This window comes from Tiliqua scincoides, chromosome 4, assembly GCF_035046505.1.
Source record: "Tiliqua scincoides isolate rTilSci1 chromosome 4, rTilSci1.hap2, whole genome shotgun sequence".
Classification (NCBI taxonomy): domain Eukaryota; kingdom Metazoa; phylum Chordata; class Lepidosauria; order Squamata; family Scincidae; genus Tiliqua; species Tiliqua scincoides.
In genome coordinates this window covers 210338372-210363139 of record NC_089824.1, presented here as the reverse complement: position 1 = coordinate 210363139, position 24768 = coordinate 210338372, and the positions used below count along the sequence as shown (strand labels likewise).

General features: G+C 43.8%; 2 protein-coding genes across 5 annotated transcripts in view; both read right to left on the bottom strand.

The window, feature by feature from the left end:
- RAE1 (ribonucleic acid export 1) overlaps nt 1-11176 on the bottom strand; it is a 33888-nt gene extending 22712 nt beyond the window's left edge. For all 4 annotated transcript variants that reach the window (XR_010794353.1, XM_066625214.1, XM_066625215.1 and 1 more), the window contains exons 1-8: nt 11056-11176; nt 8919-9015; nt 8444-8548; nt 7471-7563; nt 6492-6578; nt 2499-2585; nt 1760-1831; nt 1329-1436 (exon numbers count right to left, since the gene is read on the bottom strand). Coding sequence is in view for 3 of the 4 variants with exons in the window: in XM_066625214.1 (XP_066481311.1) it covers nt 1329-1436; nt 1760-1831; nt 2499-2585; nt 6492-6578; nt 7471-7563; nt 8444-8548; nt 8919-9008 (642 nt within the window). In the remaining variant the exon portion in view is untranslated. The remainder of the gene's footprint in view (nt 1-1328; nt 1437-1759; nt 1832-2498; nt 2586-6491; nt 6579-7470; nt 7564-8443; nt 8549-8918; nt 9016-11055) is intronic.
- A 2329-nt stretch (nt 11177-13505) lies between these two features.
- Nucleotides 13506-24768, bottom strand: part of SPO11 (SPO11 initiator of meiotic double strand breaks) — a 120628-nt gene continuing 109365 nt past the window's right edge. The window contains exons 7-14 of the mRNA XM_066624709.1: nt 24277-24363; nt 21373-21406; nt 20331-20440; nt 20103-20202; nt 18618-18655; nt 17123-17199; nt 14890-15001; nt 13506-13625 (exon numbers count right to left, since the gene is read on the bottom strand). Of these exons, the coding sequence (XP_066480806.1) occupies nt 13506-13625; nt 14890-15001; nt 17123-17199; nt 18618-18655; nt 20103-20202; nt 20331-20440; nt 21373-21406; nt 24277-24363 (678 nt within the window). The remainder of the gene's footprint in view (nt 13626-14889; nt 15002-17122; nt 17200-18617; nt 18656-20102; nt 20203-20330; nt 20441-21372; nt 21407-24276; nt 24364-24768) is intronic.

Here is a 24768-nt window from a genome sequence, read left to right as displayed (position 1 = left end):
TCACAATCAACCAAGAAAACTGCTGAATAGTTGAGGCCAAACAGAGCATTTATTGACAATGAGAGTTAGGGCACAATCCAGAGCACATTTGTGCCTTCTCAGGAGTCAGCAAGGCCAGCACCCAGAGGCTGACACAAGCCTCTGCACTGATGGAGACATCAAGCCTTGTGTCAGCCCAACTGGGCTGGGCGGAGAGGAGGCGGGAGGGAGGCGTTCCGGGGCTGGGGGAGGGCGGGCAAGTGAGGAGCAGGAGACGGGGCTGGGACCCAGCAGTTACGCCAGATCCCAATCCCGGGGAGTTTGGAATGGCTTCAAGCCGCTCCGCTCTCCTCGGATTTGTGCCATCTCAGGAGGTGGCACAAGTCCGAGGAGACCCATAGGGACCAGGGTGCCTTACCCAGAGGTAAAGAGAAAAGTTTCCCCTTACCTCTGGCTGAGCCACTTTGGGTCCCTATACCACACTGGATACAGAGCAAGTCTCTTGGCTTGCCTGTTCCAAGGCAGGATAGGATTGCGCCCTTAGTTAGGTCCAATGCTTTTTAGGACAATCTAAAGGCTAGGAAGAAAACAATACACCATTAAATACTCCATAGTTGGTTTTGCTGGGCTTTTCTGAGCTTCCTTCTAATGTATTACAATGAAAATTTGGAAGGGAAAAAGGAAAACATAATCTTTGCATCTCAAAAAAAATTCATCTCACTGAACAACAGGAAAGCTTAGTAGCATGTCAACCGGAAAGATCAGGTGGGGATACCAATACACATACCCATTAGCAATGCATGTGAAGTGCAAAAACCCAGGTGTGACCAAACAATAATTTTAAGACATCAGATTTCAATCAGCTTTGGAATAAATCAGTTACCCATTGTGAACACAAACTGTCCCTAGCCAAGGAATATTTTTTTATTACTTCCATGAATACTGTCCCCTTCCCATCAGCATAGCACTTCAGAGAGAAGAGAATGCAGAGACCAGTAATTACCATAGTGCAGTGCTAGATGTCCCCACTTCAGGAGAGGAATACTACTATGTTGCACGACGCACTGAAAAGGTGGGGAGGGAAACAGACGAAATGGGGAGAAAATGCATGCAGTTGATGGGAGGGCTGGAGACAGTAACTGTCAGGAAATTCTATGCTTTCTACTGGACAATAGGTGACGATGTCACATGCCATCGTCGCCTTCTGGGCTGCGTCAAGGTCTGTGCTGCCTGAGCTCAGCTCAGAGTCAAGCCGCCACACAGTTTATACTGTTCCTATGTTAATTTTTGTCCTTGGAAGAGAGTTGTCAACTTTCACATATTAAGACTGAATCTCCCTCAATCGTTACCTGATGTTTAAGTGGAGATTCTATTCGCCTAAATTCGGATGGTTGATTTTCTAACTGATAAACTATCAATCCCCTCTCTGCAGTAGCAACAACAGCCATGGGATATACCTGAAATGAGACATGTTATTCTAGAATGGAGAATAAGAACTTCTGACAATCATTTGAATTGAAATTAACTGCTATAAAGGTCATCAAAAGAATTAAGCGTACAAGCTTTTAACTTGCTTTAAGTTACAAATGTGCCAACAAGCAATTAATTCTGTTCCCTTCTGGCCTTCTATTGTTTTAAACAAAAATCTGCTTTTTATAAATGGCACTATTTAATCAAACTTAGATTACAATTGCTTCTTTAGAAAGTTAAACTAACAGCAAAAGACAGCATGCTTTCTAGCATTCCCAAGACTGAAAGTCTCTGAAACTGGTTTACATACCACATCAGCACAGTAACATCTCTCAGGCAACTGTAGGGTCATCATTGGAGTTGGTGAACGTGTATCCCAAAACTTTTTAAATAAAAAAGCAGGCGCATTTAAAATACAATATCAGCAGTACTCCGTGTAAAATATAATACAGACTATTTAAGCAGAACAACTATTTTTAAAACCGCCCTTCTATTTAACAGAGATTGCCTCAAGAAACAGCTCATGTATGCCAATCAATACTATTAGGAGCCTGGAAAACTTTTAAACTAAAGGCAGTCTCAAGGATAAACAGAGTGACTTGGACACGACACTCTCAATCACTGTTTCCCATTTAAAACTGGAACGGAGAACTAGCTCAGAAGATTGCAAAGCACTCCGCGTATTAAAGTTTTTCCTTAAAATGCTACTTTAGGATAGGTGTGTGAAAATACTAAGCATCGTAGAAATATTCTCTGCAATTCTTGGAGGGACCCTTTAAAAGAGAAATCATTATTATCCCCATGTTACAAGCTGGGGCTTGCAAATGGGGATGAGGGAAGCTCTGTGCTAGCACCTTGCCTCAGTGCGTTCATGGCTAAGTGGATCTGAACCAAGGTCTTCCAGCTCATGCTTCACATTCTTAGTTTAATGCTATACCATCAGCAGCGGACATTCCCATAACACACGCTTTGCAAAATATGAAGAAGTTATTTCCATTCTTTAGAAAAGTTGTCCTGGAATTCAGGTGTCATTAATTGGCAAAGCTTACCTTCAAAGTTTTATCCCAGCTCCCAGTCATCACACAGCTATAATTTGGTGCTTTAATCCAATGGATGGTCTTAACAGGAGCTTCATGCTGAAGAATAATTGGGTTATTAAGAGGGTATCTAGAAATGTCACCCGTTTGTGATATTTAAAATGTATACTGATGTACTTAACAAAAGGACTGGCTGTAGGTTTTCCTCCCACAAAGCAAGCCTGGCCTTCTCTTGCCTTTTCAAGACTTCTTGCAACATAAATCAACAAAGGTTTTCTATCTTGTACTCCTCACATGCCCCCCCAGCCATGCTTAAGGCATGCCACCAGTCTCTCTGGCTAAGGTATGCTTGCAAGTTTACTGAATTTAAACTTTTGACACATTTTTCCTCCTCAATACACTGAATTTTTATTTTTATTTTCCAAAAACAAATATAAACACAAATAACACAAAAAAACATAACACCACAACACACACAAAAAAAAGAGGTGCAGGAAATCATTATCATATATCACTACAACTAATAAGTCATTACATTTCCTCATCTAAATTTACCTCTTAATACCATTTTTCATTCATCCAACGTCTATTATATCATATCAGATATAATATACATGTAATACAATCATCTAAATACCCTATCATATCTTTCTAAAACTTCATTTTCAACCAAGCATAAAAAGATTTCCATTGCTCAATTTGTGTCGGTTTTTGTTATTAATCCAAAATTTCTGAACGCCTGTCCATTGCCTCATTATTTTCTCTATTAATTCATCTTTCATTAATATTTTAAAATCCTTCCAATATCTAACATATAAAATCCTCACTATAATTAAAATCATAATAACTAAATACACATCGTTTTCTTTATCTATAACATCTAAAATAATATTAAACAAAAATAATTCAGGTTTCAGCGATATCATGGGCAGGAGGTCTGGTCTAGAGGGTAGAGCCTCCATTTGCCGGAAGATTAACATCCACAAGGTCGCCAGTTCGAGGCCACCGGCACCATGCGACCTTGAAGCAGCTGGCAAGCTGCAGCTGAGCTGTTCCATCTGCTCGGAGCGTGGGAGGATGGAGGCCACAATGTTAAACCAGATCGGAGTGTAACACCTTGAATGTAGTGGTTCTTGAAAGAAAGAACCTTCTTTCAATTTGTAAAAATCCCTGCATGGATTTAATAAGCCTGCCTATGTAAACCGCCTTGAATAAAGTCTTGAATAAAGACCAAGAAAGGCAGTATATAAATACTGTATATTATATTATATTATTATAAATTCAACAATCTCTTGTATTACATTTCTTACCATTCTGGTCTATATTTTATGCCTATTTTATCATACATTATTTTTTCTTACGTCTTGAAATCCAATAAAAACATATACTTTTTAATATATTTTTATTTTGTTTCTAGCAATAGTTATCAAATGGTTTCTATATGGAATAGATGCTTTCTTATTTGTCTCTCCCAAATCTTGAATCTAATTATAGGCATGTCCACCAGCCAGTCTCCACACCTTGCCTTGACAATTCTTCTTTTTTCACTTCTTCCTCACTCTCCATGGAACATGTCTCAGAATTCTAGCTTTATTGTCATCCACAGTCCACTTCTTTTCCTGTGAAGCCTTCAGTAGTTTATCTCTGTAAAAGGTTCTGATGAATTTCACATGAATTTCTCTTGGTAATTTGTGTTTTCTCAAATAAAAAGTGCTCACCCTTCTCGCTGAATCCAATTCTTTAGGTATCTCCTACAGTGTATCAATCCATTCTGATTTTAATCTAACAATCTGTCATGATGAATTTTCTTCTTTCTCTTCTGGTATATTTTGAACCTCACCACTCAAGCTGCATTATCCATCTGAGTTTCCATTAATGTTGTCTCTGCATCATGCTGATTTTCTTCTATCTCCGATATTTAGCTTGGTCTTTTCTTATCTTTTGTCCCAATCTCTCAATCTCTTGTTTATCGTCTTCTGGTGTAATTTTCACATCCATCAGGTGTCCACTCAGTTCATCTAACTGTTTAGTTAAAACATCCACGCTGGCTTGAATATGTGCAGATTGATTTATTTGTTGCTGTACCATTGCCAACAATTTCTCCATGTTGTCTTGCATAGTCTGTTTCCAGTCTTTCCCTTTCGCTTCCTCTTGTACTAATTTTCCAAATCCCGTCTCCAACGCTGGCAAACTTCGGACTTTCTTACCCACCATCTTCATTATTCCTTCCTGAGGAACTCAAATATCTTTTGCTCACAATGCTCTTTAAGATCACTAGATGTCCTCAGCGTATTATCTTCCTTGCTCCACTTATAAACACAAATCCAATTCTTGCAATGTCTTTTTAAATCCACTAGATGTCACTGGTGCACTGTTCTTGTTTTGTTTCTGTTCTCTTATCTCTTACTTATACTTGTAGCCTTGGCAACCGACATTCCTCAGTCCGCAAGAATGTCAAAACATTCGGCCGTTTTCAGGCAATCCCGAACAAAAGTATCAAATCAAGGTAATAAACGCTCCAGTACACAAACTTTATCCAAGGACAATTAATTTGTAGTCCACCAAAATTCAAAGTTATAAAGTTGTAATTATATTTTCAGATAGCCCTAACAAGCTTGGTAAATCTCTTCTACGATTTCTCCTCACACGAATAAACAGCTGAGGGGGGAAAGCACCCCCCCTCTTCTTCTCACAGCAAAAAAAACCAAATCAGGCAGTCAATTACTCAATCCATGCCAGGCATACACAAACGGAATAACACTTACTTAAGTCCTTCAAAGTCTTTCCCTGCTGGGGCCTTCAGCTTGATTCAACATGAATTCTTCACCATTACTGCCAAGATGGAGGAATCTCCTGGGAAAGCCCCTTGGCCGGGCTTTATCTCCTCAGGAATCATGCCAGCACATGGAGGAGTTTGTCTCTCCTGACAAACAATCCCCAGGTCTCCTCAGATCCGCAGTTTTGGGGGGAAAACAGAGTGCCCTTCAAGAGCTCGAGAAAGGCACGTCTGCTCGCTGTTGGCTGGCCCATCCCCCTCAAATACACTGAATTTTTTTTTGTTTTCTCAAAGTTCAATCCTGGAGAGACTCAAATGACGGTGGCTCAGTGATAGGGACATTTGTGCATGCAGAAGTTCCCAGGTTTGATTTCTGGTATCTTCAGGTAAAGCAGGTACTATGTATGACCAAAGACACCTTGCATGCAATCCTACAGCAGCTGCATTACCCACAGCCCTAGGTATGTATGTATGTACCTTATGATAGCCCCATAGAATTGCCTATGAGAGCTACTCTGTTCATGAGAAAGTTAAAGCTTATTGTCTTCACACGCACACATTAACATAATGTTTCATCAGTTCTTTTGCACTCAGATACACTTTTTGAGATCATCTGCTTCGCAGACCCACTCATTCAACAGCAAACATACAGAAACCCCTACACACAGTTGTACAGATGCAGCTTTGGGTTGAACACAAAGAGCAGTGGTTCAGGGCACTAAACCCTGTCATTAGAAAGAGCAGAACAAAAATATTTGACCTCCCCTTGCATACCACACAGGGAAATACCATTAGAACAAAAAGGAAGCTCTTCCCAAATAGCATCAGTATGACAGGATCAATGAAGGAGTGGTCTCCTGTGCACACGTTTGATCAGTAAGGATTCTCTGCTACAGAGCATTCAACTTATCCATGACTTGGCTGGGGAGCAAATGGCAATTCTGGAACTTTGCACTCACACCTTTTGACGAGGAGGGGAGCACTGCCCATAGTTGAAAGAACCACTACCGTAACACACAAATAAAAATTCAGATTGAAGAAAACTGTAAGCACTGCTTGTGGCTGCTGGAAATCACCCCCCCCCCCCAATTTTAGAGGAAGAGTCTGTGTCAACATTAAACACTAGAAATTTTTATGTTCAATCAGTTTATTAACTTATAGGGTTTCTTTTTCTTTGAAAATAAGTTTCCATACATCTGAATTATAGACAACGTGCTTGGAAATCATACCTGTGCAATTTGAATTGCCTGGTTACTGTTGAGGTCCCACATTTTGGCAGTTTTATCACAAGAGGCTGTAAACACTTTACTTCCGTCCTAAGAAGTGAAGGGGGGACAGGAAAAGAGATGGGGAAAAATAGTCTAAATGTCACAGTATCCATTTCTAAACTTCCATATCCAACTGCAAAAGCTAAAGGTGCACCACTGGCAAAGACCACTAACTTTTGCAGAAAAAAATATAGGTAGCCCTCAATTTAAGATGGGGGTCTGTTCCTGAAGGAACTGTTGCATATGTATTACACTCACACACACAAACTGAACCTAACAATATAATGCAAGTCAATGAGTTACTTTTTTGATAGTGATGTAATGCAGTATTTACTTCTCTACACACCCCCATACCCCGTATTGTTCTCTGTGCCTTTAAAGCCTGCATGCACTGAGCCCGGCTAAGGCTGCAGTCCTAAATATGCTTACTTAGCACAAGCTCTATTGAACAGAATTTGCTTCTGAGTAGCAGTACGTATGACTGTAGTGTGTATATCTTAAAATTAGGAGTCTCTCCATGCAAGTGAAGCCTACAATTTTATGCATACTCAAAAGTAATTTGTACTGATTCAGTGAGACTTGCTGCTGAGAACACTTGCATGGGCTCACGGTGTACATCTCTTCTTCACTCTTCTCCTCCCCTCTTCCTAAAGTAAAGTAGAGCTTTACGCTGGAGTTGTATTTTCCAAACACAAGCATTCCCTTTTGATATTTTTAGTTTTCTGTTTTAAAACCCATTCTTAATGTGAATCATCACAAAACAAATAATTGCAAACCGAGGGCTACCTGTATTAGGTTTACTATGACAACTTCATTCTCTTCCGTGTCAAGGAGTATGCTAGAGTTCCACTCCTCTACTGAAGAAGTCAATAGCATTTAATTTCCCTCAACAACACAGGATATTTAAAGATTTCTCCTTATAAAGAATAAGATGACGTACATCACTCCAACAAACATCTAAGACAGGTCCTGTATGCATCTGCTGTGCTTTTGGAATTGTCTGTCCGTTATCCTGGACTTCCCAACAGCGAACCTGGAATGAGAGAACGTTTTTCCATATAATGCACGTATATGCCACGTGCAGTTACACAATCAAGGTAATGACTTGTATAACAACCCTGAAGTCTATTTAATTGTTCTGATTTTACATTAAGGCAAAGAGATGGTGGTCACTCAATAAGTCCCTGCCCCAGCTGAAATTTTAACAAAGGTTTTTGAGATCCTACTGCCTGGCTGCTGGACTACACTTGACTCACTATCATTCCAGCTAGACAATACCACTTTTAGTATCACTAAATACTAAAAGAAAAAAACTTATGATAAAGCAACTCAGGACTACTAAAGTTTCTGCAGGAGTAACTATATGAGCCATTCAGGGTCACAAGATTAATGTCTGATACAACAGATGGGCAGCTTGATCCTATGCATGCAAATTTATGCAAAAGAATGTTCCACTATGTTCAAATTCTTCCAGGTTAAGTGGTGAACAGGATTGTAGCCTAAATCTGAAATCTGTCCACTCATGCAACCTCATTTCACCAAATAAATAAGCTAGACAGAAGAAATTAAGAAAACATTGGCAATAACTAAGTAATGCAGCTATTACATCCGAATAAAAAGGAAACCAGAAAAGTGTGAAAGTCAATTCCTCTCTCCACCTCAATTTTACTCTGTCTCCACTTTAATCCACCTTTCCATTTATTAAAATGCCAGGCAACAAATTCTATTAAACACAAAGTTTAAGTTTCCAGTATGTTGCAAACACAGTTTTATTTTGTCTTGTAAAAGACAATGTGCTGTTGCCTTAACCAGGCAATGGTTTCCACTTATGGAAAATGGTTAGCCCGTTTTGTCTGCAACAGGCACCGTCCATACCAGACAATCCAAGTGTACTCAAAACCTATATTACTTACATCATTTGCCCATGATCCTGCAATAAGGAAATTACCCGGCAGTGTTGGTGGGCTGAAAGCCAGGCAACCGACGCTATCATCAGGTGGAGAAGCAACTTCAATATCCTGGAACAAAAGTTAAAGTTACACAGAGCTCCTGGTGGGTACACATTTTTATGTAATACATAAAAACATAGTGCAAATCCATGCTTTATGTTACGTCCGGGCTGCTATTTTGTACAACTGCAGAAGTTGCAATTTTACAAAAAAATTTTAAAAGCAGCCATTTCTGTAAACTGTAGTTATGACACCTATGATGGATGCTCAAACCTCCACCTTCAAGAGATGCATAACATCAAATCAATTAACAGTTACAATTCAGGTTGGCATTATGCACACAATGTAGCAAGGAGTGCATCTTCTTTATCTGAGAATTTTAAAGATGTTCATACCCCAACCTTCTTGGGGTGAGTCCATGAGATTAGCAGCTACAAACCTTCATTGGATTGTGATTATCTGTTGTTGTGCTGCCAAACATGCTGGTGCCCCCTGTTCCAAACCCTGACGTTGACCCGAACAAACTCATTTTGGCCCTGAGAAAAAGAGAAATAAGCACTGAAAACAATTTAAAGCAAATTTCTATCTACATCAGTGTTTCTCAACCAGTGGTACGAGTACCACTAGTGGTACTTGAGGTGGTGCCTGGGGGTACTCGCAGGACCCTTAAACATCTGCTGCCCAGCAGCAACACCAAGAACATAACATAATAAATAGAGGTAGGAGGTTCAGCTTGGTGGGCAGAGCTCCAAAGCATGCTTTTCCACAACTGAAAAAGACCTCCCATCCACCCTGAGCCTCTTACTGGTGTTTGTTGCATTGCATCTGGCCTTCCAACCCAGAACTAGCAATGATGTTATCACCAGTTACTTCCAGTGGTACTTTGAATAGGTGGACTGAGTGAAGTGGTATGGCGGGGACAAATGTTGAGAAACATTGATCTAGATGGGAGGGCTTTTTCAATTGCGTAAAAACAAGCTCCGCTACTGCTTGCTGTGTTGTGTTCCTAGTGTTGCTGCCAGGCAGCAGCTGTCTAAGGTCCTGCGAGTACCACCAGACCCCACCTCAAGTACCACTGGTGGAACCCATGCCACTGGTTGCGAAACATTGATCGAGATTAAACACCACAAATCCCAATCATGCTCACGTTATATAACAAAAAGAATCTTTTAGGCTTATGAACAACAAAATTGAGACTCTGGATTAAATCCCTCTATTTACGCCGAAGTACACACAGGTCATGGTTCAGGATGTGGACTCACCTCCCTGCATTACAATCTCTGAGCATGAACTGGAGGTTGTCCATGACTTTGTGTACCTTGGCTCAACGATCTCCGACACTCATTCTCTCGATGCCGAGCTAAACAGGCGCATCGGTAAAGCAGCTACCACGTTTTCCAGACTCACAAAGAGAGTCTGGTCCAACAAGAAGCTGACGGAACATACCAAGATCCAGGTCTACAGAGCTTGCGTCCTGAGTACACTTCTGTACTGCAGCGAGTCATGGACTCTTCGCCCACAACAGGAGAGGAAACTGAGCGCTTTCCACATGCGCTGCCTCCGACGCATCCTCGGCATCACCTGGCAGGACAAAGTTACTAACAACACAGTCCTGGAACGTGCTGGAATCCCTAGCATGTATTCACTGCTGAAACAGAGACGCCTGCGTTGGCTTGGTCATGTCGTGAGAATGGATGATGGCCGGATCCCAAAGGATCTCCTCTATGGAGAACTCGTGCAAGGAAAGCGCCCTACAGGTAGACCACAGCTGCGATACAAGGACATCTGCAAGAGGGATCTGAAGGCCTTAGGGATGGACCTCAACAAGTGGGAAACCCTGGCCTCTGAGCGGCCCGCTTGGAGGCAGGCTGTGCAGCATGGCCTTTCCCAGTTTGAAGAGACACTTTGCCAACAGTCTGAGGCTAAGAGGCAAAGAAGGAAGGCCCATAGCCAGGGAGACAGACCAGGGACAGACTGCACTTGCTCCCGGTGTGGAAGGGATTGTCACTCCCGGATTGGCCTTTTCAGCCACACTAGACGCTGTGCCAGAACCACCTTTCAGAGCGCGATACCATAGTCTTTCAAGACTGAAGGTTGCCAATAATACACCAGGGACCTGCAGTGCATGGGGAGGCAGAGCCTCCTTTGAAAAGTACCGCTGCTCTGCAAAGCTGTGCAAACACACACAAGCCATGTGCTCAGGGTCAGAAACATGCAGTGGGTGGGGATGCAGAGCCTTGCCTCCTTGGGCCAAATCTGGCCAAATTCCTATACATACTTACCTGACTGTAATGGGACCTGCTCCCGAGTAGAAATGCACAGGCTTGGGCTGTCAGGCTGTAGTCCTACCCACACTTACCTGGGAGTAAGCCCCATTGACTGCAATGGGCTCGGGCGCCCTCCTGAGCCTGAGGGAGCAGCGGCCTCCGTGGGACCCTGTAAGGGGAGGAGGGCGCGGGGGCCACGCAAGGAAGCCGCCGGCGGGGCAGGAGGAGGCGGCCGGTCAGTCAGCCACTCTGGGGACGGAGGGCAGCGGGGCCCAGAAGGTGGGCCGAGTTCTCGGCCGCCTCGCTTACCCCGGAGGCGGGTCTCCTCAGGCGGTGCAGAGGGTGCCGGGCTCGGCTCAGGCAGACTCTTCTCCACTCAAGCCGCTACGCCGAGCGAGACAGGAAGGAGCGACGCCGCGCCACAGGCCCCTCTTCGCTGCGCATGCGCAAGCGCCGCCCGGGATTGGGCCAACGTCCACTCGCGACTGAAGGATGGGCGTGGCTGTCGTTGGAGAGGCGGGGCTACCTTCGGAGGGGCGGGGCTTCACGCGTTCCACGTGCCAGGCTGTCGGGTGGAGTGGCTGCTGCTGCATCTTGCCCACCTCTGAGGTTGGCGTTGCCGTCTGACAGGTGGCCCTGCTGGGCGCATCCAGCGCGGCTCCACGTACCGGTCCCTCAGGCTGGCTTCCTTGGAAGCTCCCTGGGGGGAAGAAGCCGCCGGAGCCCGAGCCCGAGCCCTGCCTGGACTGAGAGGAGGGCAGCGGCACGGCCGCAGTCCTGTCCCTACTTCCCTGGGAGTAAGCCCCGCTGAACAAGATGGGACTTACTTCTGAGTAGACATGAATAGGCTTAGGCTGCAGCCCTGTCCATACTTTCCAGTGCTGGTGCAGCTGCAACACAGCCCTGAGGAAAGGGAACAAACGTTCCCTTACCTGGATGAGGTCTCTGTGACTGTCCCCTCCTGCAGGATGCAGCACATGCCTCATGGGCACAGCTGCACCCACACTGGAAAATGGGTTGGAATTTGGCCCTTACAGAGGGTTCAAGGAAATTGTTTCCCTTTTCAGTCCCGTTCCCCCCTCCCCGCCCCATGCAGCACAGCCTGTTTTGACACAGCTGCATGCTGTGGCAGAGAAAGGAGGGACTGGGCTGTGAGAGAATGACAAGGTCACATTTTCCCTAGTTAAATCCCACCTGAGAGGTTGGACAAGAGATGCACACAGTCTCCGTCCACCACGAAGCCAGAGTTACTCCAACAGATGTGTTCGCAGGGGCATAATGTTGCTGAGGATTCCATTTAGACCCTTCTGATTTGGGAGACTGGATGCTCAAGCCACTTCAATGTTACAAGTGCTGGATTTTTCATTCGTCCCAGTAGTCTGCCTCTTGCTGGTCCACAGCAAGCGCTGTGGTGTTTACCTAACTAGTTTCCCATTGTTTGGAATTCCATGTGGTTTCTTGCCTGGTTTCCCTGTTTTGGTCACTGTGGCAGGGTGACCACCTCCTCCTGTAGCAGCTGAGCTTGAAACTGGCAGAGTTATTGGCTCCATATTGACTGAGCTGTGGCTGAGAGGACAACCTGCTCTCCAAGCGCCAACTAAAGAAGTTTCCTATAGGGTGACTTTGGGACACTAGCTGTTCCATTCCTGCTACCTCTCTGAGTGCCAGTGTTTTCAAAGAACATTTCTGGGTAGGTTATACCCTGTGTGTGTGTGTGTGTGTGTGTGTGTGTGTGTGTGTGTGTGTTAAAAAAACATAAAAACACAAAACATCCCATTTTATGCTTAAAATATCCAAATAAAAACAAGGAACATCACATGTTGGTGTTTAAGATATTTTCCAGAAATTAAACTAGATTATTTTTTGTTAGAAATAATACTGCAGCTGCATCGTACCTAGGGGGTAATGGGGGCAAATGCCCCAGGTGCCACACCTGTGGGGGCAGTGCTGCCAGCCTTGCCCCCCACCCATTTATCCCCCTTCTCCTAATGAAAGAGGGGACAGCGCAGAATCACGCCCAGAGTGACTGTGAATTACCACTGGCCACGATTCAATGACGTTTGGGGCCATCCCCCACCTCCCCTACTTTACAGGAGGAGAGGAAAGAGGAAGAGCAGGCCTACAGCGACAGCATGTTGGGAGTCACAATTTCCTGGCAGGCTGCAACTCTAGGCCCCCCTTCTCATCCTATAAAGAAGGAGAGGGGGGACGGCCCAGAACACCGCCTAATCATGGCCGGAGTGTCTACAACTTGCAGCCACTTTGGTTGCAATTCCTCTCCTGGCAGCCTAGAACAGCAGCATGCTGGAAGTCATGACTTTCATGCCATTCCCCGAGTAAGGTAAGTAGCCCCACAATGAGCTACTCGATTCTTCAGTGGCTCTTGAACTGGAACAGAATTGAAGAGTCCTGTGTCAGGCCACACTGAGCTCCACTGGTGCAGAGAAGTGAACTGGTGTGGTTGGTAAGTCTAGCAAACTTGGGAGGGGGGGGGGCAAAGGAAGAGACAAGGAAATTGTAACTGCTCTGAAGATAATAGGGAACAGGGGGATATTAAGAGGTTGCCCCTGAATGTGCCATCTGGCCTATAAGACCATTGGTGGACTGGCCATTAGAACTCAGAAAAACAAATTGTAAACAGCTTTTTACAGTGTTTTATGTAGGATTGTTGCAGTTTTTATAAGGCCTGTTTTAACAATTTTGAACTAAACCTGACTCATAAAATTTTATCTATTATTCATCTACTATTTGTCTAATATTCATATCCATCCACCGAACTGCAACTTGTTTGGCAAATAAACTCTGGAAAGATAGTCAGGCGAAAAAGACATCAAAGCTTGAATTTCGGCCTTCATTTTAGATGTTGCCATAATTTCTAGCTGCAAAGGAAAGTGATGGAAATTAAATTGCAGCTTAAAGAGATATGAAGCATAATTTACATTGATCCAGAGGAGTAACTGAAGACAAAGACGAGAGGTCTGTGCTAATTTAAAGTTTAACTACTCTATATAGTTATGCGCCTCTTAACGACAGGGATGTGGACTGCTGTCCTTGTCGTCAAGTGGGACTTGACACTATGCAAAGCTTCTGAAGGCAAGAGGAAGCTCCACTCCCCTCGCCTCTGGAGGCTTTTCTGGGCCTCCTAGAGGCTCAGAATGCCAGAATCACTTGAGAGATGTGACCTCCAGGAAACCAGAAATCACGACTCTCACACAATTGGGGCATTCTGAGCCTCTCGAAGGCTTAGAAAAACTCTGGAGGCAAGGGGAGTAGATCTTGGGGGGTGTGACCTCCTGACCAGTGGTGACCGTTGCATATGTGACCTGTCACTGGGTTAAGGGACGCACACCTGTACTACAAAAACTAGTTAATCTTTATGGAGTAACACAATTCTTTGACCATAATCTAAGGCCCAGACCAAGTATGTAAAAACACATGTGGAAATGGGCATTTGTCATGGAATAACTGCAGCAGCAGATGATCTGAACTGGATGGGATGCAGCAGTACAGAAGTTGTTTGACCCATCCAATTTGGCTCTGAAAGATCATCTGAATAAAAGAAGCACTTGGCCTCCCTCTGCCCTTCCTGGAACACCTCCTCCCACCTCCCTCCATGCCCCCACTTACCTCTTCTCTGCCCGCTGCTCACATGGTGCACCAGGTGGCAGTTGCCCGTCCTCCGACCGGCGCTGCTCAGTGGCCGCATTGGCTGGGCAGAATATGTTGCAGGCGTGCCTTGCAGCACGTTTGTGACACTGCATGTTGGTGCTGAGCCAGTATGCAAAGGTCAGAATTGGCCCTAAGCCAAGTGCTTCTTTTAGTCAGATGACCCTTTCAGAGCCAAACTGAATGTGACATGTTTTCTAACCAAGACTAATAGCAGTTCCAGGTAGAGGGATCTGAACCAGAGCACAAGGGGTAAAGGGTTAAACAAATTCTGTACTGCTGCATCCCATCCAGTTCAGATCATCTGCTGCCGCTTTTAGCAACAATCTCACCTCTCCCAAGAGATGCATTTCCAACATCATGTCTAGCTTGGATCCCAGCAAATCAGTTGAGTTCAAAGCTTCCAGTTAGCAGAAGAAAAATAAAGTGCAAGCCCTTAATATATAAAAGTTAGAAAACAATATGGTTTATACATACTTCTTTTTTCCAGCGTGGTTGACAACCAATATAAGGCCTCATCTGCAAGCTGGCTAGTTTACGTTGATCATGTTTAGTCAACGGGATCAATGCATTCTTGGGTATATTTAACCTGAAAAAGCAGACAGGTAAGTCAGGGTGTGTTAATTTTTCACGTTTTTTTGAACAGTATTATTTTCATGAACATGAACATTTGTAATAGAAACCAAAGGAGGCTAATACTACAGGGCACAATATTTAACTAAATTCTTAACTACACAGAACAGAGAATATGGTTGCCGCATCTGGTGCCACCACACTTTTCCCGGTAATATTTGGTAAACAAATGAACAACATCACCTCATTATGTCTAGTGTATCCACATCTGTGGGTGCTGCTCGCCCAACTTTCCCCTCTTTTATTTCCTGCTTTGTAAATAGTGAACCAAGCTCTCAAAGCTATATGGGTTTCCCCCTTTTTTTAATGTTCTGCCAGTCTTCAATCCTCCATGTCTGTCACACAGTTCCTCTTTCTTCTCATCCCTGCTCTTAGCCACTCTGCATTTGGAAAAGGCAAGGGTAGCTGAAAGGAGTAGTAGAGATGTATTTGACTACGCAGAGGTCAGGAACCTCAACCCTGACCAATGGAAATTTTCCTTATTTGTCTCAGAGGCTTCAGAGAATTAACTAGACATTGCTGCGTGGTTTGTGTAACAGACACTGAATGCCTCCCTGCTCTGAAGCAGGTTGTCATAAAACGGGAGGGTTTGAGCCTGCTTATGAACATCCCTTGTCAGTGGTGCCATGGCAGGGTCAATCTTCACATAGGTAGCTCCTCCTCTCAGGCAGGCAGGCAGGCAGGTAAGTTTCCAAGTCTTCCTAAGGGGAGGGGCTCCCATGATTCCCCAGACTGTAGAAAAGCCTCAGAAGGCCCCTCCCAAGTGCAATGCCCAGAACTCGAACAAAGGATTCTCTGGGAAATTCCAATTGGAACTGGAACCTCACGAAGGAACCCACTGATGAATCCATGCAGAAACTGAGGATGATGTTCCTCCTTTCCAAACTCTAGGTCTCACCTGTAGACACTAGAAACAGCAGCCTAGCCCTAGGCCCATGAGGATCGTGGCTCAGAGAACAACAAGATAATGGAGCAAACTCTTCAACCCTACAACTTCATAACATCTCCTGCTATGCAGGGCTGGCTGTCTCTTGTGGGCTGCTCCTGGTCACAGCGCCTGTTCTTGCCAGGTCCAGGAGCTCCGCCAGCAAGCCCCCTCTCCAGCTGGCAGCCTGGACCCATTTGAGGCTTGGCACTGGCTGCCCAAGCTTCACTTCCGCTGGCCATCCTCTCATTCCTAGCTCTTGTGAGAGTGAAGGCCAAGGCAATCTCGGCAACCCATCCTCCTTCATGCTGGATGCGTGCTCGTTGTGTTGTAATGAGATCCTGGCCACCAGGTGCTCCTGGCTCTGCCACTGGAAGTCACTCTGTACACCTGCCTGTGGGCAGCCCTGATGAGGCTGGTGAGGTGACAGCGACCTCAACCTACCTGGAAAGGGCTCGCAACCCACACTGAGAAACACTGATCTAGGGAGCTATAGATCAGTTTCCAATCTGACATTTTTGGACATGGTGTTTGAGCAGGTGCCAGCAACCAAACATCATACTTTCCTTGATGAAACAGATTCTAATCCTTATCAGTCTGGGTTTCAGTCCTAGTTTTGGGACTGAAACTTCCTTGGTGGCTAATCATGCAGCAGAAATCTGCACTGTCATTTCCAAAAGGTCTTTCAGCATAACAACTTTGATGTAATTTATGCATGGTTAACTATAGTCAGACCTAAGTGAGACAGAAAAGAGTTGGTGTAGCTCCTTAAGCTGGGCAAAGGCACCCCAAGCCATAGTCACCACCTGGTCATCTTGGAGTAGTGTTAGGTCCAGTTGCCCCCTCAAACCATGAAATTGATCAAGGGAAGTACAGCTAGAACAGAATGACAGTCCCTAACCTGGATCACAGATCTAACAGCATCTTTGCCTTATCTGGATTTAACTTCAGCTTGTTAGCTCTCCTCCAGCCTTTTACTGATCCTAGGGCTCCACAGCCTCCCCAGCATCAGATGAGGTAAAGATGTAGAGCTCTGGATGTTATCAAGTCAAAACTTCCAATCTTGTGGGACTTGCAGCAAATTTATTGTTGCTTTGACTTTGTTTTTGGTGGTAAAACAAGGATAATTTACTTTAGAGAAAAATAACTAACCGTTCAAAATCAGAGGGAAGGAGGCCAAGCCATCTTATAGCTGGAACTGTGAGGCGATGAGCTTCAAAAGACATAGACTGAAATATCAAATAACAAACAATAAACTCATTGCTATTTATATTTGCCTTTACTTAACTGAAACTAATACAAAATCAGGCTTTCAAGCAGTAAGTCTGTATCTGCTTAGCACGTTCTTTAACAGAAAAGTGAAGGCGGGTGCATAACAGGTGAATCATACTGCATCCTCTAAACCAGCCATTTTCAACCACTGTGCCATGGCACATTGGTGTGCCGCAAATGGTCCCCAAGTGTGCCACAGGAATTCGGGAGAGGGTCATTTATTAGTTGGGCCATTGGGGATGTGAGCCCCCAGCCGGCAGCATGGTGTGCCTTATGAGTTGTAAAAAAACTGATGGTGTGCCTTGACCATTTTAGTGCCTTGCCCATGTGCCATGAGATGAAAAAGGTTGAAAATCACTGCTCTAAACACTTAGGGCTATCCAGGATCTCAGGACCAAATCATTCAGTACCCCAGAGATGAATAAAATAGTCTCCCTGTGTTTGTTTTGTTTTTAACTAAAAAACAGTGGCTTTAGAAGCTACAGTTAGGAGTAGAACAGCAGTTTTTGTATCTGAGGGAGTGGAGCTCTTTCAGCCTTTCCTTTTCTCATTTGTTTACTCAAGGTTATCCCCTTCCAAAAGCTGCTCTCCCAGGTTATGTCAGGAGTTTGTTCTCCAATATCTGTGCAATATATATGTAGTTGGGTTTCAAGCAGAGATGTCTTCCAGCCCGTTGATTCTAGGGACCAAATTTTGTACATAGCAAGTCATGTACTCTGTCACTGAGGTATGACCCTTACTCATATCCTACTTTTTCTCCCCTCTCCCCCCATTTCACTAATTCCCCACTCAGAAAGATTAGTGGAAAAAATATTCCAGGGTTGCCTACAGGTTATTCTTTCTGTGTCAGAATTTGCAAAAATATTCAGGGCCCTGAGTCCTATAAGTACACTGAGATTACTCTGTTAATGCAAAATGTGACTACTGTATAATAATATTTCAGTCCTTGCTTTAAAAAAAAAACAAAAAAAAAACTTGTGGCCCAGAAACATCCCATTATTCCTCAACCAAAATAGTGAATAACATATAAACCCCACTAAGGCTGCAATTGTAAACACAATGTCCTTGGAGTAAGCCCACTGACAACAATGCAACTTATGTCTGAGTAGACATGCATAGGATTGCACTGTAAGTATATCAGCAATACTTTCCTCATGTCATAGAGCCTTTCCACTAGCACTTCTATTGTTGGGAACTCCCTCTGGGAATGGAATAAGTGTTCCATTTATGCAAGGATCTCTTGTAAGGTTAAGGCTCCTTCCGTTCACAGTGGGAACTCCCAACAGCAGAAGCCCAAGTTGGGATGCTATCCTTCAGATAGAGAAAGGCCTAATGGAGAAAAAATAATCTGAATTAAACGTTGAGAAAAACTTACCATAGAGCCATATTTGTAGATACACATTATTTCAATACCTACTTAGAGACAATATTAAACATTAGGACTTATCTACATTTTAACATGATACATAACATCATACAACTGCACTTGTTGGTGTAAATGTGCAAAGGAGCAATAGTTAATCAGTCCTTTTATTGTTCTTCCAGAACTACCTTTAGGGCCCAAATTAGAAATGTATGTTCCATTAATATAAAATGTGTGAGTGTATATACTTTCTTATGTACTTATGCTGGTTTAGCATAGTAGCCGAGATGGTGTAGAACCAGGGAAAGGGAGACGGAAAGGAGATAGAACATGGCCACAAGTGGGTGCCATTGATCCCACCTCCTCCAGCCTCATTCTACCTCCCTCCCTGCCCCCCTCTTGCAATTTTTTTTTTTTTTTGGTAAAGAGCATACTAATTGGAACAGTATTTGGGCAAGAAAAGTGATATTGGGAAAAAAAAGCTGTATCAATAATGATGATGATGTAGGCAGAAGTGGGCTGAGGATGCTTTTAACACATCTATGAGTGCAATGCCAGATAAAAAGTGACAAACATCTATTGCCTTCTCTAATTTTGAATTAGAATGAAACTAGACAGTATTATTCCCCTGCACTGCCTGTATTTCCTTCCCACTAGCACTCTGGGCACGCGTGCACCTTCCCATGGAGATCAGGCTGACGAATGAGTGGGGACACCCCCACCCACATTACTTAGAAAAGGTGCAATCCTAACCCACTTTCCAGCACTGACATAAGGGCAACGAATTTCTGAGGTAAGGGAACAAACATTCCCTTATTTTGAGGAGGCTTCCATGAGTACCACCCAACTGCAGGATGCAGCACATGTCCCATTGGGGCAGCTATGCCAGTGCTGGAAAGTTGGTTAGGATTTGGGCCAAAGGCTGCACGTGCTGCATTCCCACTCCACACCTCTTCTGTTTGAAATGAACAGGGGCATGGGATGCTGGGAACTCAGCAACCCCAGCTCATGCTTATTGTAAACAGAAGAGACATGGAGTGGGGAGGCTGTACAGCATGTTCTTCATAAATAACATAGATGGGGAGAAGTGATTTGGATCCACAACAGCTTGCTTTTTTCTCCCTTCCCTTGTCACTGCTGCTGCTGTGAGCAATTCTCTTTTGACTTGCTCCCAATGGAGTGGCAGGTTGGAGCTTGGAGACAAGTGTTGTGTGGGCAAGGTCTTATAAACCTTCATGTTTAGGAGGGCCCAATGGTAAACCTGGGTGGGCTGAGCCACCCAAGAATCTGGGAATTCTTTTTACTCCAAAGATGCTCCAGATTGCAAGCTTGGTGCTCATCACACCGAGAACTGTGTCTGGAAAAAAATAATTACTGGTTCTACTCCTGGGAGCTCCTGACTCTATAGAAATGTGGTGATGATGTAGATGGCTGCTGCTAGTCCTATTTCTTCAATAAAGGCATTGTAGCAAATTCTGCTATAATCCTCACATTTACCATGTGGATCAGCATCCATGAGAGTGAAGATAGGTACATGACATGTATCCCATAACTTTCTGACAAGAAGCCTTGTGTTCACATCTGGTACACCTTTCCCCTAAGGTAATAAATGCTCTAATTAGAGAATTTACAATTAACCATATTTTGAACAAATTATAATAATTCACAAATAATCATAATTGTAACAAAAAACATTTTTAGAGTTAAAAAATGTTAGCTTCATACTGTGATTATTATGCATGGGGACATTTTGCTGCAAAAGTTGTCATCCAGAAGTCTCTGAAAAGTTGCATCTTTTTCTACAATTAGAATAAATTTTGCATCTGTGATCAAATCTATAATATGAAAGTTAGAAGAATAACATAATATTGGTAGAATTCCACTGCTTCACATTATGAAGTATTGAATACTGTAGTATATGTTGGACATTTTTGCTTTTACATTGCAGTGATTTTCAAATACTGAGCCATGGCACATCGGTGTGATTTAGAAGATTGGAAGGGGGTCATTTTCATTTATTATTAATCGATTGAGAGATATGAGGCTCCCGCCAGCAGAGCAGTGTGCCTTGTCATTGTAAAAAAAAAAAATTGATGCTGTGACTTGACAATTTTAGCACCTCATCAGTGTGCTGTGACATGAAAAAGTTGAAAATCACTTACAGTATAAGAGCCCAGTTCTATCCCCCACAATTGGCCAGGCCAACGGCGTGTGCTGCATCCAGTGGTGGGGGAGACAATCAAGAGGCCTGGGAGAGGAAAGGAAATATGTTTCCCTTATCTCACCATGGGCCTTCTGGTGGCCTATGGGTCTCTTTGGACCTATGCCAGCTACACAGTTGGCATAAGTCCAAGAGCAAAAAGAGAAGGGATGGGTTCTAAAAGGGGTGATAAGATGATGCCCATACCTCTATCCACCCCAAACTCCCCTGATCTTTCTCCTTCCTGTCCCTACTCCTAACTTACTAAGAGAGTGGCAGAACCTCTGGGAGCCACTCTGCACTTTACCTCGGCCATTTGCGGCAGTAGCCTGGAAGCTCGTAATGGCAGCTGGGCTTTCACAACACCTCAAAGGGCTTTGCGCTTCCAGAACTCATGTTCTGGCAGCCAAAGCCATGTAGAATTGGGCTGTAAGTAACTCTGTACACAGGTAGAATTTTAAAGAAGAAAATATGTCACTTTTGTGAAGGCTGTATTAGTCTTTAGCTGTCTCTTTTGAAAAATCACCCTTCCAAACCCTACAAGCAGACATTTTGCTTAAAGGATACTTCTCATTCCTTCAATGTTAGATGGTATAGTTGCCTAAAACAACAAAAGGTAAAGTAAGATACATAAATAGAGAAAAAGTATTCATTTACAATAATTGAATAATCCAAACTCTTAATTTCTGTAATGGTTTTCCACAGTAACACTTGATGCTCCATAGACTCTACTAGATATTTCTTTATAAGTGTTAATGGCACCTATAGCCCTCATAACGCTATTAACAGCTCAGTCTTACAATGTTTGTTCAGTCTCATTGAAAACAGCAAGGCTTACTTTCAAGAAGGTATGTCTAGGAATTGCAACTTAAGACAGCTGGGGGCAGGAGGGCGGGGAGCAGGAGGCAGGGCTGGGATCTGGCAGTTATGCTGGATCCCAATCCTTGTTTCGGGGGAGCTTGGAGCGGCTTCAAGCTGCTCCGCCCTCCTCAAACTTGCGCCACCTCCAGAGGTGACACAGGTCTGAGGAGACCAATAGGGGCCAGGGCGCCTTGCCCAGGGGTAAGGGGAAAAGTTTCCCCTTGCCTCTGGCTGAGCCAATTCTGGTCCCTATCCTGCACTGGATACAGCTCAGGCCTCTTAGTATTGGCAACCTTCAGTCTCGAAAGACTATGGTATCGCGCTCTGAAAGGTGGTTCTGGCACAGCGTCTAGTGTGGCTGAAAAGGCCAATCCGGGAGTGACAATCCCTTCCACACCGGGAGCAAGTGCAGTCTGTCCCTGGTCTGTCTCCCTGGCTATGGGCCTTCCTTCTTTGCCTCTTAGCCTCAGACTGTTGGCAAAGTGTCTCTTCAAACTGGGAAAGGCCATGCTGCACAGCCTGCCTCCAAGCGGGCCGCTCAGAGGCCAGGGTTTCCCACTTGTTGAGGTCCATCCCTAAGGCCTTCAGATCCCTCTTGCAGATGTCCTTGTATCGCAGCTGTGGTCTACCTGTAGGGCGCTTTCCTTGCACGAGTTCTCCATAGAGGAGATCCTTTGGGATCCGGCCATCATCCATTCTCACGACATGACCAAGCCAACGCAGGCGTCTCTGTTTCAGCAGTGAATACATGCTAGGGATTCCAGCACGTTCCAGGATTGTGTTGTTTGGAACTTTGTCCTGCCAGGTGATGCCGAGGATGCGTCGGAGGCAGCGCATGTGGAAAGCGCTCAGTTTCCTCTCCTGTTGTGAGCGAAGAGTCCATGACTCGCTGCAGTACAGAAGTGTACTCAGGACGAAAGCTCTGTAGACCTGGATCTAGGTATGTTCCGTCAGCTTCTTGTTGGACCAGACTCTCTTTGTGAGTCTGGAAAACGTGGTAGTGCTTAATTAAAGGTAATTCTAACAAAGGCAGCAAAATCCTAACCTGTGTTTGTGCAGCTGGGCCAGTGGCCTACACTGTATCCAGAGCAGGTTAGGAATAGGCTGGAGGTCTCCTGGGGGTAAATGGATACATTTCCCTTTACCCTGTGTAAAACTCCAGCATGCCCAGTGGGGCTTCTTGGATTTTCACCAGCTAAATTTCTGGTGCAAATCCAAGTGAATCCATGTAAAGCTGCCAGGCCCAGGAGGGATTAGGATGCAGCAGACACATCCTCTGCCGATCCTGCCCTTTTCTGGGCCTGTTCCACCCTGTTCCGCCTCCCTCATTCTGTTATGCTTTTCCCCATCTCATTTCCGCCCTGCCCCTGCGCTGCTCAGTTGAGTACTCCCCTCCACTGGCAACCTTTCCTTTGGATACCAGATCACCATTGCTGCTTACTCCAGAGTAGTTGCAAACATACTTAATGGAATGTTTGCAGCACTCTAGGCCGGATCAGTGGCCGTTGTGCCCACGGAGCAGAGGATTAGGCTTGCACTGTGACTCTGTCCTCACAAGGCAATATTAGATGGGCCTGTTCAGGATGTTTTCAGAAGGTTCCAACCATTTATTTTAAGACATTAACTTTCATTTAAAAGGGTCTGAGATAAATGCTATTACTGTTGCAAATGTCACCCCCTAATCTTTCTCTCAAAAGATATCTTGATAGTAAAAAAGGAAGTGAAAACAATATTTTAAATTATCAATTGTTTTGTATCACTCTGTAAAGTGATAATCAGAACTGAAATGTCTACACCTAGTTTTTTTTGAAATGTCTTCATTTTTTATTTTTTTTTGTAGAGCATCCTTGAATATTATGTGGTTAGGATAATATTCTATTACTGTCCTGAGAAGCCACTGCTAGAAAAAGTGGCATTTAACCCTTTGCTTACCCTTCAACCTAATATGGAAAATAGCAGAGAGTAGCAGATATGATGACTTTGTAAGTAGGTAGGGAAAAGAAATTTTCAATGAATGAGTTGCGGATACCATCCTCTGGCTCATAGGTTGGCATAAACAGGCCTTACAGCAGTGGTTCTCACACATTTAGCATCAGGACCCACATTTTAGAATGAGAATCTCACCAGAAGTGATGTCATGACCAGAAGTGACATCATCAAGAAGAAAATTTTTTTAACAATCCTAGGCTGCAATCCTATCCCCACTTACCCAGGAGTAAGTCCCATTGACTATCATTGTTAAAAGAATATACATAGTAGCTTGTTAAAAGTACAGGTCTGCAACATTTCCCCAAATGCAGTCATGTACCATGGTAGCATCAAGTCTAATATATTAAAAATAAAATATGGAAATGAATGGGGACCCACCTGAAATTAAAAATAAAATAAAATAAAAACCCACCTAATATATTAAAAATAAAATATGGAAATGAATGGGGACCCACCTGAAATTGGCTCACGACCCACCTAGTGGGTCCCAACCCACAGTTTGAGAAATACTGCCTTAAAGCATGTTTGTGACTCAAGAACTGGCCAGCTCAGGTCACCCTTTGGATTGGGCTGTCCATTAATTAACTAAAAGCAATAGCATAAGTAGTTAATGTTACCTACTGTTGAATTGCAGGTATAATTAACTTTTGTACCATCTTCATCAATATAACTCAAATTACCAGCAATACAACCTTTGCTGGTAGATAGCTAGGAAAAAGAAAACATACAAAAAGACAGTTGGGGAAAATGTTATATCGTCATCCTGATATAATATATTATGAATTGTATGTGCTAGAAAGAAAAAGTCAGACATTTCTAAAACAGTACAGGAGTTGATATAAAGATTTATTTATTTTATTACAATGTACCATATGAAGAAAAAAAAGAATGCTTATACTGTACAGGCATTTCAGAATACAGAAATTAGGCCTCTTTTAATTTAATTCTCGCCATATTCACTGAATGTGGTGGGGGAAGCAAGACCACTCTTGCTGACTTCACCCCTCAGCAACTGCACATTTGGTGTTTAAGAGAAAAAAAGTATCTATGTGCATGACAGTAGGAATCTGCCATAGTGTTTGAAAACAGTGTTACTTATTTTACTCAGAAGCA